Genomic DNA, 14,339 nt, shown 5'->3' with positions numbered 1-14,339 from the left:
GACTTTTCCTCAATTCCAAATGAATTCTACTTTCTTCCACTCCTCCATTTACTTAAAATCATGTCATATTTGACTTTGCCTTGTATTTGGAGCATGATTTTCATTATAATTCCTCGTTTTGCCTGGATTTTCTGGTTGCTGTTTTTCTCCCCTAGGAGAAGTCTATGCCCTTTCACCACATCCTAAATAGCTTCCAGCTTCTTACTCATCGTTCCATAGATTGCTTACTATCTGTCTCATTTTTCTTAAAATCTGTCTTTTTTGTATCCCATTGACTTCCTGTTCTAATTTGGACTGGTTACTTTCCAGCCCCTGTGCTCAGCTATTATTCTGAGATTCCTTTTCCATCATTTCTATATCTCACATCTTCCTCTTCTTGGATTTCATCCTGTGTGCTTGCAATACATCTTAAATCAGCTATCTCAGAAAAAGTGCATGAGAGGCAGCCTTTGTGAACTCCTGTTGTACCAGAATAAGTTTATTTGGTCTCCACGATTGCGTCGGTTTCCAAGAGTTGCCATAACAGAGTACCACAAATTAGGCGGCTTGAAACAACAGAAATTTATTATCTTACAGTTCTGGAGGCCGGAAGGCTGAAATCACCGTGTGAGCAATGTTGGTTCTTTCTGGAGGATCTGAGGGAAAATCGGTTCTGTGACTCTCTCCTAGTTTTGTGTTGTTGCCAGCATTTCTTGGCTTCTAATTCTATCACTCCAGTCTCTTCCTCCATTGTCACATTGCATTCTCCCTGTGTGTCTTTGTATACCTGAGTCTTTACATGACCTGCTTATAAGAACAATAGTCATCAGATTTAGAGCCCATTCTAATCCAGTATGACCTAATCTTAACTTGATTACATCTGCAAAGACCCTATTTCCAAATAAGATCACATTCACTAGTAGTGGGAATTAAGACTGCTATATATCTTTTTGGGGGGACACAATTCAACTGTGAACAACACTGTAGTGATGGTTTGGCTGGGTATAGAATTCTAAGATCAAAATAATTCCTACTTAGAACTTTGAAGACTTTGCTCCACTCTAGTTTAGAATCATTTTTGTTGATGAGAAATCTGATAGTTTAATTCTAGTTCTTTTGTTGGTGTCTTAATGTTTTTTTTTAATCTTGGAGCATTATTAAGATTTCTTTATCCTCCTTGTTCTGAAATTTCAACATGATAGGGGCTCTTTCAGTTTGAAGATTTGTGTCTTTCCACACAGTTCTCCCTTCTCAGGACTGGAAAATGTTCAGTTATTTCTTTGATGATTTTCTCTTTTTGATCTATTGCCTATTTTTGGAAATCCTATTGTCTGGTGTATCTGGCAGAGTTCAGTCACAAGTCACAGAAGTAGAATACTAAGTATGATATAAAAAAAGAGATAATAAGTAAATTATAGGGATTTGACCTTACACAGTTGCAGGAGCTGGTGAGACAGTCTTGTTTGTGCTGTTTCTTCTGCATCTGGTGCTGACCTTGAAGTTACAGGACAGGTAGTAGGAGTTAAAAGATAGGCATGAAGTGAGGAGAGCAGGACAACTGGGACCCATGAGGAACAAGCTGGAACCTCTCTCTGTCTTTTATTGGAACTTATGATGGCTTCTCCCTGTTGCTAAGTCTCCAAATTTGCAGCCATGGATGCCCTGCAGGAGAAACCAGTATTCTTGTTACAGAGCCACACTTACACCTGGCCCAGGATTTGGAAAAGTTGAAAGAAGAGATCATGTGGGAGCTGGACATGTGGGTCCTGCAGTGTTTTATACTTGCAATGTGAATAAGCACATCTCTGACACTGCATGAGCTATAACAGCACCAGACCAATGTCAACCTTGGGAGAACAAACTTAGCTATTGCTTTACTTCCACCTTCCAAATGTCATGCAGGTTTCTCTTGTGACCAGCCCTAACTAACACATAGAGGAGTGACTTCTGGGAAATCGAGTTTAACTTAGCCTTGTTGACATATTCCAAAGCCACCAGAGTTGGGTGTTGGACTTCTTGAATTGATCTTTTTTTCTTACTTTTTCTTTCATATTTCCTAATTTTTTGTCTTAAAATGCTTCATTCTGGGTGGTTTTCTTTATCTCCCAAATCTTTATTTCTATTTTGGCAATTACATCTTTGATTTCCAAGAGTTTTGTCTTGTTCTCTGTTCATTTTTTATAACATCTTCTTGTTGTTTAGAAATGTAATATCTTCGCAAATTTCCCTGAGACTGTTCTATTTTTTTCTTTAAGTATCTTCTGTTCTTTGAATCCTCCATCCATTTCTTCTGGGATGAATACCCTTGGTACTGCAAATTTTCCTCAAATATCTAGTATTTCGTTCCCCATTTAATTTTAATAGTAGGGCAATAAGAAAGCTGACTAGAGTTTTGGTGTACATGGGTGGGTCTTGTTCACTGGTACATTAAATTTAGGATGAGCAGATGGATAGAGGCTCCTTACCTTTAACCTGAAAGCCAAAATATGAATATTTTGTCTAGAAGCACAGCACCTGCTTAAAATGTCCTGTTCACTCTCAAAGTTTTTAAAAACTTATTTATCAAAGAACCCTTTGATATATTTTCTAGAAGTCAACATCTGGCATTTTTCTTGCAGGAATGAAGTCAGGGTCAATTATCTCATGTACAGATATTCCATCAATGCCCTGATTTTATTTTCCACCTTTGCCTTCATCAAACCTTCCAGCTGGGGTTTCAGAGCCTCTCTGGAGCTGGAAAATTGAACTCCAATTTCCACTTGAGCCTTCTTCACATATCCTAGGGAGTCTGATCTGTTTCATATATTAGCTGTGTTAGGTCTTCAGAAATTTACTAAAATCCCTTGTTCATTGACAGACCTCTCCCTACTCTGTTTATTCCCTTACTGCTACTTCAGTGAAATCTCAGAGGGGTGAAGACAAATTCACATGCCCAGACCTCGTTCTTAAGTTGGAGTTTGACTCTAAAATTAGAAAAGATAACAATAAAGATAATTTACAAAATACATTCAAGTTTTAAAAATTTCTATAAACACACAGTATCTTGACTTTGGCATACAGGGGATTTTATTCCTTAAAATATGACAATCCTTTCCTCAAATAAGTGTTAAAGACAGGCCACATTAATCCTTTACTGGTTTTCCTTTCCCATGGGATAGTACAGGATTAGAAGATAGTAGGGCCCTGGGTGAAAAAAAGGTGGAAGGGACGTTGAGTATAATGCAATGAAATAAGAATTTATTTTCTTTAGCTCAGTGGTCCTCAGTTGAGAGCTATTTTGCCCCTTAGAGATCATCTGGCAATGTCTGAAGACATCTTTGGTTGCCACGAATGAGGATGTTCTACTGGCATCTAGTGGGGAGAAGAGAGGGATACTGCTTATCATCCAACAATACACAGGACAGCCTCTAATAAGGAATTATCCAGTTGAATGTCCCAATAGTGCTGAGCTTAAGAACTTTACTCTTGCACAACAATGTGAACATACTTAACAATACTGCACTATACACTTAAAAATGGTTAGGATGGTAAATTTTATGTTATGTGTAATTTACCACAATTAAAAACAGGAACATGGGTCCTTATTTTCTAGGGAAAATCTCTATTTATAAGTCAGCTTTATGCTATTTTGATAGGAATAAGAAAATTTAACTTCTATGCTCAGTTAGAGCTTAACTTTATTGTTAAGATTGGAATATGGGATAAGATATAATTATGAGTCCATATGTCAGATACCATAGGAGAGTCAGTCAAGCTACTGTGTCAGGGATTTGCAATCAACAGATGTAGATGGGCTCTGGCTAACTTAAGCAGTGGACAAAATTTATTGGAAGGCAATGCAGTCGGTTGCAAAATGTGGAAGAGAAGCCCTCTGCACCTAAGCTGTTTGTAGGACAGGACCCAGGGCCACTTCGGGCATGTATGGTGCAGGAATGAACAGGCAGTGTCTCCGGAACCCACTGCCAGAAAGAATTAGCCTCCAGTGTTTTCAGAGAAGTGTCTGATAGGCCAAACTTGGGTCCTGTCAGCCCTGGCAGCATGTGGCATCCTAAGTGATGTCCCACTAAGACTGTATTCAAAGGGGAGAGGCAGTCCCTGTCCCCAAAAGTAGGATGAAAGGATGCTGAGCAGGTAAAACAAGTGATATCCACTTCAGCTGCAAGACAGACACTGCCTTCTGCTGCCCCAACCAAAAGGCACACAGGCAAACAAACAAAAATATGTGTTGATCACACCTACATCGGCTTATGTGATAGTTATGGAAGTCATTTAACATTTCTTCATCTGTTTTGTCATCTACAAAATGAGGAACTTGAATTCAATCACTTCTAACTTCCTTTTCATTCTGGTATTATAGATTTATACCATTTTAAAAGGGTTTTTGAACTCCTATTCATATATACTTCACATTTTGCTTAGATTATAGATTCCCCCTTTGATCTGATCTATTCCTAGAATGGCTTCCTAATGGCTTTGGTGGTATTTCTGAGTTTTGGGCTATTGATCTATTTTGAGTGGAAAAATCCTTACATGAAATGTTAAAAAATAAATGTATCTCTTTAGGGTGTTTGGGAGGTGCATACTTAACATCAGTGAGAAAGTAAATTCTGATTCTTCATCCCTCTATTAACAGAGCAAACCAAGCATGTAGAAATATAGAAGAGGAAGCGTGGAGGAGGAAGAAAGGTTGAAATGGCAAAGCCTTTGCCAGCTCTGTGTCCTGCTAAAGGGTTTAGGCTGCATGGAGTGCCTCTCCCAGAGAAACACGTTAGTGAGTCTCCACGCATGGAAAGGGAGAGCTGGAGCTGTGAGGGCTTCAGGGAAATGAGTTTGTGGGGGAAGTCAGAAGCAATGGAGTCTAGAGATTTGAGGATTAAGGAGAGATGTGTGAAGAGGTTGAAGCCTGCAGAGGTGGGTGGCCAATGAGAAATTCCAGATGCTGGGGTGGGTAAAGGATTTGAAGAATGAGGATAATATCTGATTTTAATTTCATTGTTCTCATGCATTGTAAAGTCTCACTGTTGATGCAAATCTTCAGCAATGTCAAGAGTCTCACAAAAGCCTTGTAGGACTGGTTTGGAGAAAGTTAAAGAGAAGAGGAGGAAAGCAATATCTTGGTTGGCATGAGGCAGAAGAAAGGGAACACAGAGCTGCTGTGGCAGAAGAGATGCAGTGAAATCACGAGGTCAGGGGTAAAAACTTGGAGCCAAACTGACTATGAGAATGTGAATCCTTGGGAATTCACACACATTTTGTGGGAAGAATTGGACTTTCCAGAATACTCAGAGTGAGAGCTTGGGCCAAAAGGATAAGAGGAACTTAATGTACCTTTGGGCTACATTAATGAAAACAAATAGTTGCAGCTCCTGACTTACCCACCTGGTGATAGAGTGAGGTGCAGCTGAAGATTCAAAATAATGTGGTGGAATTTTCTTTTTCTGGTCTCAGTCTTTGACTTCATTGTATAGCATGCCTTCTCTTGACACAGAAACAATGCTCCCAAATATAAATCATTTTACTATGGAAAAAATTTTTATTTATCTGTGTATTTAACATTCATTGACATTTGCTAAGTTCGATTTGCTTGAGGAGAGTTATAGATGAAGACACAATTGTGTCATAAAAGAGCTTATCCCCAGAGGGAAAGAAAGACGTACAAAAACCAACCTCAATACAGGGAAGGATGAAGTAAGTACTAAATGGAGAGCAGGAACAGCATTCATCAATTCTGGTTGGGGAATAATGATATAGAATCCAATGAATGATTGTGAGTTCTCCCTGAAGTTTCTAATTCATTCTTGAATCACTTCTCTCTCCTGGTAAAAGGAAAATAAGAACATTCTGACATGGTGTAAAACACATAAAAACCATCCTAAGACTATAAAAACACAAGAAGTGTCACAGTACGTACAATCTATCATTCACCCAGCCCAGTTTTCTGTGCCTGGGACAAAGTTTCTGAAGGACAACCTCTGAAGGCTGAGAAGGCAGTATTGATAGAGTGTAGGCCCTGGGGTCAGATGTCTTTGCATCCCATCTCTGTCATTTTACCAGCTGTGTGACCTTGGGTGAGTTACTCCTTAGCCTTTCTTAATGTCAGATTATCAATCCATAAAATGAGGGTAATAACAACTCATTGGACTGTTGGATTGAATGAATTCATGCACGTGCAGTGCTTGGTACACTGTAAATACTTGGTGCATTTTAGTTACTATTTTTATTATTCTGAAAAGAAGATTGGGAATTTTACATTCATGAGTTTAATCACATTATTTTGCATTTATATTTTCTGTTCATATCACTTCTTGGATTAATGAACTCCCTAAATTTAAAAACTATATAATTAAATCTTACTTTCATTTGTAGCAGAAATTACTTCTTTCCATCTTTGACTAGGGGCATCTCATTGTCTAATACTTAAGGATTTAATGCACCAGTCTGTCCTCTTCATGTTAATCTAATCAGTCGGCCTCAGAGTCTCTTTCAGTCCCTTTCTAATTTTCTCAAGGTTGTAAGATCATTACGTGTGCCATAGAGTATTCCATGAGTTCCATAGTTTTATGTAAGCGGAGATAGTATTTTCTGTTTCATTGGTGATAACTTCACCAACAATTGTTAGTGTTTTGTGAGCTTTTTGACAGCAGCAGCTCTTTGAGTCAGAACTTTAAAGTACACTTACATGGTATTTTCCAAAATGTGTTCTCTGAAATGCTATTCTGTGAGAGCTCAATGAGTGTCCCATTAAAGGGATTATAATTTAGGAAGCACTGAGTTAAGCAAGAGTTTGTTAGGTACTCTTAATATCCTATGACCTGAAATGCATTTGGTAGGGTTTTTTGATCTTGTTTCTCCATAGCAAACTTTTTTGGGAATTGTCTTGTAGGACTAGTATTCTGGGAACACAGTTTTGGAAATGCTGATTGATAGTAAACTCTAGGTTCAACTGATAGCCTACATCCGTTATCCTATAGGAATAATTATCCCCTGAGGACATTTTCTATTATGTGGAAGTGCTTTCACTGCTATTCTGATCATTTAAAGAGTCTTACGTGATCATTTTGCAGTGTATTCTTATCATCTTGATATATTGTTGGAAAAGTTTAATTATATCTGTGGACTTAATGATACCATTCTGTATTCTCTTTCCCAAATTACTTTTAAAAGCTTACTGCCAAGTAGTGATAGGCAGAGATATACAGTAGAAAGAGTATGAGATCACACAGCCCTGGCTTGGAATCATGGTCCAAGCACTCGGTAGCCACATGGCTTTGGACAATTCATTTAGCCTCTTTGAATCTTACTATTCTCATCTTTATCTAGAGATGTGGCTTTTTATCTTTGTTTCCTTTCTCATATTACTACTTCTGACTGACTTGATCAAGCAAATACAAATCAGCTTATTCTTTTAAATTGAATTTGGAACTTGTTTAAAACAAACTAGTACAGATTGGGATGTGAGATATTCATAAGCATCATGACCAGTAATCATAAGCATTGCTGTCCATGGTTACCGCCTTTCTCTACACGTATATGCAAGCAGGGAAGAGGGAAGTGTTATGCTCCTCAGTCCATCCCCACAGGGCGAGACTCTCCTGAAGAATTTGAAGCGATCAAGAAAGAGTAGTGAGTGGCAGTTTGAAAAAAAAAAAAAAACCTTGATAGTCAGTTACTTTCGTGATTTCACCAAATTATACTGTATTACTGAAAACTTAGAATCAATATACTCAGAGTATAAAATAGCCTGGTTAAATTTTGAGTATCTGAAGTCTCAAATTTCTCCCCTCAATAGGCTTTTAGATATAAATTTCAGTGTGATTTTCCCAAGTAAATACCCATTTTCCAGCCTTTTTCATTCAAGCCTGCCCTAAGGAGACAGTGTGAAATCACTCTTATTTAAAATCATAAATAGTACCGTATAATTTCTGAATTCCTTTGATATCATCCCGTGAAAGTTTGAAATTCTTGGGATCTCCGTCTCTATAGGTTGGATACATCACGGCACTGGGGTCAGATGAATGTCCCAGACCCAAAGAATGGCCAAATTCATGAGTTGCAGCAAACAGGAAATTAATTCCTACAACCAAAGAGTGACAGACGATAACCATAAACATGACTATATATATAAAATAAAATAAGATACGATATGTAAAATCAAATAACAGAAAATAAAATAACTATAAAATACCTAACTCGTCAAATCCTCTACAGTTTACTTATTTGTTTCTAGGTCTTCAGAAGGTGGGAGGGTTTAGAAGGAGAATCAGAATGGTAGAGCTTTAATCTCATCATCACTTCTGTTTTTTCAAAAAAGATCATGCTTTCCTGCCTATTTGCTTCTTATACAATCACTCAGACAGGAGTATTCTGTATGGGAAGCAAAGGCTGTAGAGGAATTAAGACCCACGTTTGAAATCCAGTTCTGCCTCTTACTAGCTGGATAACGCTGGACAAATTAATTGATATTGCTGAGTCTCAGTTCCTCATGTGTTAAACAGAAATAATTCCTACTTGTAAATTTGTTGTAACAATTAGAGTTTTCCAATATCTAGAAAATAACGGCTATTCAGTAAATGATAGTGACTTTGAATAGCAGGAGAGAGAAAGTTGGCTTTGAGAAAGCCAGACTTAAAGGCAGGGTCTCCAGGCAATGCTGGATTTTGCTTTGGATTTATTCACTCATGTTACATATATGCTTTTCTCTCCCTCAGACACATAGAAAGGCTCTGCATATAACGAGGAAGGTGTGAGCCTGCGAGTTCGAATGGCCAGAGTTCCAACTGTGGTGCGCTAGATTGAAGGAAGCTGCTTTTAACCTAGCTTGAGCAGTAAGAAAGGAGAATGAAAAAGATATGCAAGGTGTGAAATGGAGGCAGTGTCACAATTTTACATAGGCTAGATTTTTGCAGCAGGCGTCACTACAGTGGTGAATTTCCATTAGCAAACATAAATACTAATTTCCCTTTCAGGGCCAGTTAGTAGCCATTTTTTTTTCTTAAGAATTGTCTCCAATTAGGATTACTTATGCCAGAGCTTCTCTTCATTGGTTTTCTGGTATGTCTATAATCTCCTACTTTGTAAGGTGATGAATATGATGGGCTGGGTTATGGTGTGGATCCTTTCTGAACAATAGTCTCAGAATTGTCTATAATTCTTAAGTATTGTAGTTGCTACTCCTATTTCTCCTCCAGTTAAAAAGTTATTTTAGGGAAATATAAAGAAGGAGCTATAATTTTTGAATTATTAATATATTCCAAGCACTCTGCTAAGCACTATATAAGCATTATCTTGTTTGATTCAAGCAACAATCCTGTGAGGTGGGAATTATTTATAGTCCCATTTCATAGACGAGGAAACTGAGGCTCAGAGAAGTTAAATAACTTGCCCAAAGACACATGGCAAGTATTTGGTAGAGGTAATGCAAACTGAGCTCAACATGCTTGACTCCATGGCCTGAGCTTCCATCTTCTGTATATGTAGCATTTTAAACACCTTAAATGAAATAATTCATTTAAAGCACGTAGTACAGTGGTTGACAGTTAGCAAGGGCTCTATAATTATTATTAATAAAGTAATGATAGAATTAAAGTTAGAATAAGAAGTTCAGGATTTTAAAAAGGATGTGTAGTAGAAGAGATACGGGATGCTATACCTATACTGCTACCATCAGTCCAACGTTCATCCTCATCAAAGTGAGCATCTCCTCCAAGGCCTGGCCCAGGTGAAAAGGCATGAGCCAGTGTGTTTCCTGGTCCATCAAATGGGTAGGGGTCCCCGTGAGCTGAAAGAAAATAGGGTGATTGTCTTAGTGACTGAATTTATCGCCAGTCATTTTATTTTTTAGTTTATGTGAGCATTGAGGCTAGAAAGAGCAGCCGGGTCCAAACAGTTGGCATTTGTTGTTATGAGCAGTCAGCTGCATACACAGGGTGGTTGGGGTGTTTATTTGTCACAGGCACTTTTTCTTTCACAGAACCACTGCTCCTCACTGACGACCACCATTTATTGAAAGTCTACTGCATATGGGACTTTAAATACTTTCACGTCTAACTTATGGTGGCATGTAAGTGCTAAGTTTGATCACTTTGCTTGGCTGGATGATGGCAGGATGGAGGACCAGTGTGAGTACTGCATTTTGTACCATTTAGTATAATTAAAAAAAAAACTTAGCTTATTATTTGTGGGTATAGTAGGCAGTCTCTTGGAGAACGAAGCTCAAGGTGTCTTAAAATGGATTTTGATAGTGCTTTTATTTGTGATGAAGAGCTATTTATTTTCAAATTGGTATCAGACCATATCTGATTTATCCAGTTCTTAAAAAACATGGAGTGTCATGATCAGTATTCTGTAACATTTTATTTGGTATTGTCAATATTGTGGCTGAAGATCAAATTTCAGCTAAATGCACAGCACCTAGGCAGCTCAATATTAGACCAAAAAGAGCAATATTTTTCTCTAAATTTGCACCATGAAACACTAGCAATTAATAACAGTTCATGTACATCTCTTTAAGCCCTTTTATGTGAAAGTTCTCTATTTTTCTGCTTTCTTACTACATGAAGGGTTTTGGGAACAGGCCACAGGAGCTGTCCTGTTTCTTGGAGAACACTTAAGGCCTTTGGAGGTTGTGACCCCTTCTCTTGGTTTAATGTTGATATTAGATATATTTTAAACTGTCCCATAAATATATATATATGTGTATATCATGATTCATGCTACAAGCCAGGGGTTGGCAAACTTTTTCTGTAAAGGGACGGATAATAAGCAATTTAGAATTTGTGCGTTTGAGGGGTTCTAAATTAGTGGACTAGAAAAAGTAGTAATATTGCTACATATATATACACACACATATCATTAAAGATATTAAATCCTCAGAAGAGGAGGGCACAGGTATAAAACAACAAGCAAAACAGTGCACAGGATTCGCTTACAGGAATCTTCCTTACCTCCTCTTGCAAAGCCAATCATGATATCAGCAGTTCCCAAGCTAACTCTCTTGAAGTGCAGTGGGATCTCTTCGCTCCACATTTTCAAGGCCTTTGCCACTAATTGATTCACTATGACAAGTGATAATTCTCGAGGATGTGATACGACCCTGGTGGCAAACGAGAAAACAATGCTTGACCTCTTAGGAAAAGAGCTTTATTGTTTTTATGAAAATGAGCCAAAGCAAAACTAACCTGTAGGTGACTACATTGGAAGTCCATTTGGGACTATCTGGGAATAGCGAGTATTCTGCAACATCTGGCACTCCACATCTGGGTTTCTGCATTATTTCTATGATGTAGGAGTTTAAGATTCCATTTACGGGCAGGCGAAAGAATTTTTGCATCTCCTTGAGTTTGGCTTCTAAACTATTGGGATCTCTTATTTTTGAACTGGATGGATAAAATCTCTTGAGATAGTCCTATTGGAAAGAGAGTAATTGATCTGTAATTCTTGTTTATTGTCTTCTTTTATCGCAGAAGTCTGCATGTCTTTGCCTCTGATTCCTATGGACTCAAATAGTGGTTTGAAGAAAGATTAGTTATATCATCACCAAGTAAAACAAGTGTTCATTAATGAGGAGAAAATTTAATATTGATAGTGAAGCATCATCATTCCATTTCATGAGCAAAAGAAAAGAGTCTTTCCATTTCTCTTTTATCCCATCAAGTGTTTTGAGGAGAAATGCACTATACACTTTATGAAACGTAGACGTATTTGTAATAGCCCATCAGGAAGAGTGCCCAGTGTGTCCTCAAGGGGCACAAGTGAGACCTTCCCTTGGCATCAGAGACCCTGTGGGGAGATCCGAAGTCACCTCTCCCCATCTAAGATTCTCTGGAGATCTGGTCCCAGCTGAGTTTCAAGGATCCTAAAATTTTAGTTCTGGGAAAGGATATTACAAAATTATTTAGTTTAATGTACATATTCTCCGGGTGAAGAAACCAAAGCTCACAGTAACTTAATGATTTGCCCAGGGTCACATATTAAATTAATAGCAGAACTGGCCCTGAGTTTCCTGACTGCCAGCCCTGTGCTCTTTCTGCTGTTACATCTCTAGTAAAATCCACTTCGAGAGGCTGCAGGATAAAGCAGGTCCCCCAGGTGTATTCCATGCACAGTTGGGTCCCTGGTAATTTCTTAAGGGACCCTACCTTCTGGATATTGGGATGGCAGTCCAGCAGCCTAAATAGGAAAAAATAGAAAGTGAGTGAAATGACAGCAGCAGCAGCAGCAGCAGCAACCTCACAAGAGCTCCGTACTCTGAGCTTTACATACTTACCCCGTTTAAAACTCATAACCACCCTGTGGAGCAGGTACGGCCTTGTTATTCCTATTTTACGTAGGAAGAATCATGGCTCAGAGAAGATGCGGAAGGTCACCCCCTGAGTAACGGAAGGAGCTGGCATTTGAACTCCTGTTCTAACTCCAAAGCCCATTTCATTAGAAAAATGTATAGGGCTATAGAATGCCTGATAGTAGTGTGGAAATGATTTAAACAGCGACTCACTCCTTGGCAGTCTAATTGGAGTAGGTGGTAATGGTTCTTGTCTCAGAACCTCTCAGGAGTAGACACTTTATGTAAGTAACCTTAGCAACATCGTGCTCTCTCTTCCTGTTACCCACAATTGGGTTTCATTCAATACAACAAATGCTTATTGTTCATCCATGACCTTAGGAATTAACCCCTTATTTAAAAACAAATAGCTTATTTTAACGCTTCCAGAGCTGCAGCCTTTGCAAAGACATCCTTTGGAAGAACTCTGTCTGCGTCCTTGAGAGGGATTTCCCCGCCTCCAGTTAAACCTAGCTTACCTCCCTCTAGTTTATTGGCAACCAGCACGCAAATAAAGGGATTCAGTACTCTTGCAGGTGCACTCCTTCTGGAGAATTCGTTAGGTAGAACCATATGAATTTCCTGTTTTGGAGGTAGAAGCAGTCAAATATCAGTAATTTTATATGGTTTAATCTAACATATTACTGGAACTTTTTAAAAGTCCAAGTTAACGTGAAATAAAACTCGACTCTTCTTATGCTTAAAGCTTAAATTTATAAACAATATTTAGGAGTAAACATTCCCTTATTTTATCAAATAATAATTATTTGCACTTATTAGGCTGCTTATTAAGTAGTATATTGGAAGAACGTGATTTTTGAACCAGGAAAATGTCCTTGACTCCTATCTCTACCATTAGCAAGTATGTGAATCGACTTAATTTTGGTTTCTTCTTTTTCTCAGGATAGTGCTAAGGATCCAGGGACACAATGTCTATGAAGTACTTTACACTCTGCAATTGTTACATATGTGAGAGTTTGGTATTGTTATCACTTCATTTATTCACTAAATTAATCCTATGAGATATAAAACAGTATAATTATTTCCACTGGACCCATGAGAAAACAAAGTCAGAAGTTCATGCCTTGCCCGTCATCATCAGCTTGTAGGTGGCAGAGCTGTGACTTCTACCCTGCTTTTCTGATTTCAAGTCTCTCCATTATAAGTATTCCTCATCTTAAGAGGCAACTTTGCTCTTTATGCAAAGAATCAGAAGTTACAATAAATAACAATAACTTTGATTTATTGAGTATGAACAATGTTTCAGGTACTTTGCTAAGTGCTTCACACACCAACATTTGGTTGATACCATTATAATCTCCAACTTCCAAAGTAAAAACTGAAGCTCAGAGAAGGTTAATAACATTTCTGTGTTGATCTACATAGTGAGTGGAGGAGTCGGAACTTGAATCCAGTTTGGACAGGCTCTAAAGACTGCTCTACATAGTTACTTGATTTAAATACATATTGCCTTTATAATCAGAAAAATTACCAAAATTGAAAAGCACACTTCCAAAGCTGATGGTGAGCCCGTGGAGACCCAGGTGAGTGGGCCCGTGACATACCTGAGCCTGTTTCCACTGCAGCTCACTCATGCCTCCTGCCTCCCGGGGAAGCGGCAGGGCCAGGCTGCTGGGCAGCAGACACACAGTGCACAGCATGGCCAGCTGCATAGCTGCTGACCAGAGACGATGGTTCTCAGATCTATGGTTGGTTTGCTGTTTTCTGCCAGAGGCTAGAGAAATTTATATAGCTTCTCAGCCCTGAATTTGAAAATAGGTGACTCATTTGAGAGTTTCTTTCTTTTCTTTTTTCTACAGAACCTTGAAAGTGTGTGTTATTTTTCATTAATCACAACAAGGAAGTAGTATGTCTTTATTGGCAGGAAGCACACAAGGTATTTGTCTTTCAAAGGATTTTTTTTCCTATCTGCTGTATAAATTTAATCCATGAGAAAACACATTTTCCAGAATCAAATTACTGCTCAGAAATGTCTTCTCAATTTTAAATTTCAGGAAGCATTATTCAGAATGTATCGTAC

General features: G+C 38.3%; 1 protein-coding gene across 2 annotated transcripts; it reads right to left on the bottom strand.

Moving 5' to 3' along the window:
- Nucleotides 1-479: 479 nt before the first annotated feature.
- MMP7 (matrix metallopeptidase 7) lies at nucleotides 480-14,064 on the bottom strand. Of its 2 annotated transcripts, none has more exons than XM_014860015.3 (7): nucleotides 13,864-14,064; nucleotides 11,157-11,383; nucleotides 10,923-11,071; nucleotides 9,629-9,757; nucleotides 7,892-8,053; nucleotides 5,359-5,795; nucleotides 480-3,330 (listed from the first exon to the last, which is right to left on the bottom strand). In XM_014860015.3, the coding sequence occupies exons 1-6, from the start codon at nucleotides 13,969-13,971 to the stop codon at nucleotides 5,767-5,769; spliced, it is 804 nt and encodes a 267-aa protein (XP_014715501.1). In that variant the 5' UTR covers nucleotides 13,972-14,064; the 3' UTR covers nucleotides 480-3,330; nucleotides 5,359-5,766. The 2 variants fall into 2 exon arrangements, with proteins under 2 accessions (XP_014715501.1, XP_070346474.1); XM_070490373.1 differs by having other exon boundaries at nucleotides 483-2,942.
- Between the last annotated feature and the right edge of the window lie 275 nt (nucleotides 14,065-14,339).

Source organism: Equus asinus, chromosome 20 (assembly GCF_041296235.1).
Source record: "Equus asinus isolate D_3611 breed Donkey chromosome 20, EquAss-T2T_v2, whole genome shotgun sequence".
Classification (NCBI taxonomy): domain Eukaryota; kingdom Metazoa; phylum Chordata; class Mammalia; order Perissodactyla; family Equidae; genus Equus; species Equus asinus.
The sequence above is the reverse complement of the archived record's forward strand: the minus strand, read 5'-3'. Positions and strand labels throughout refer to the sequence as shown.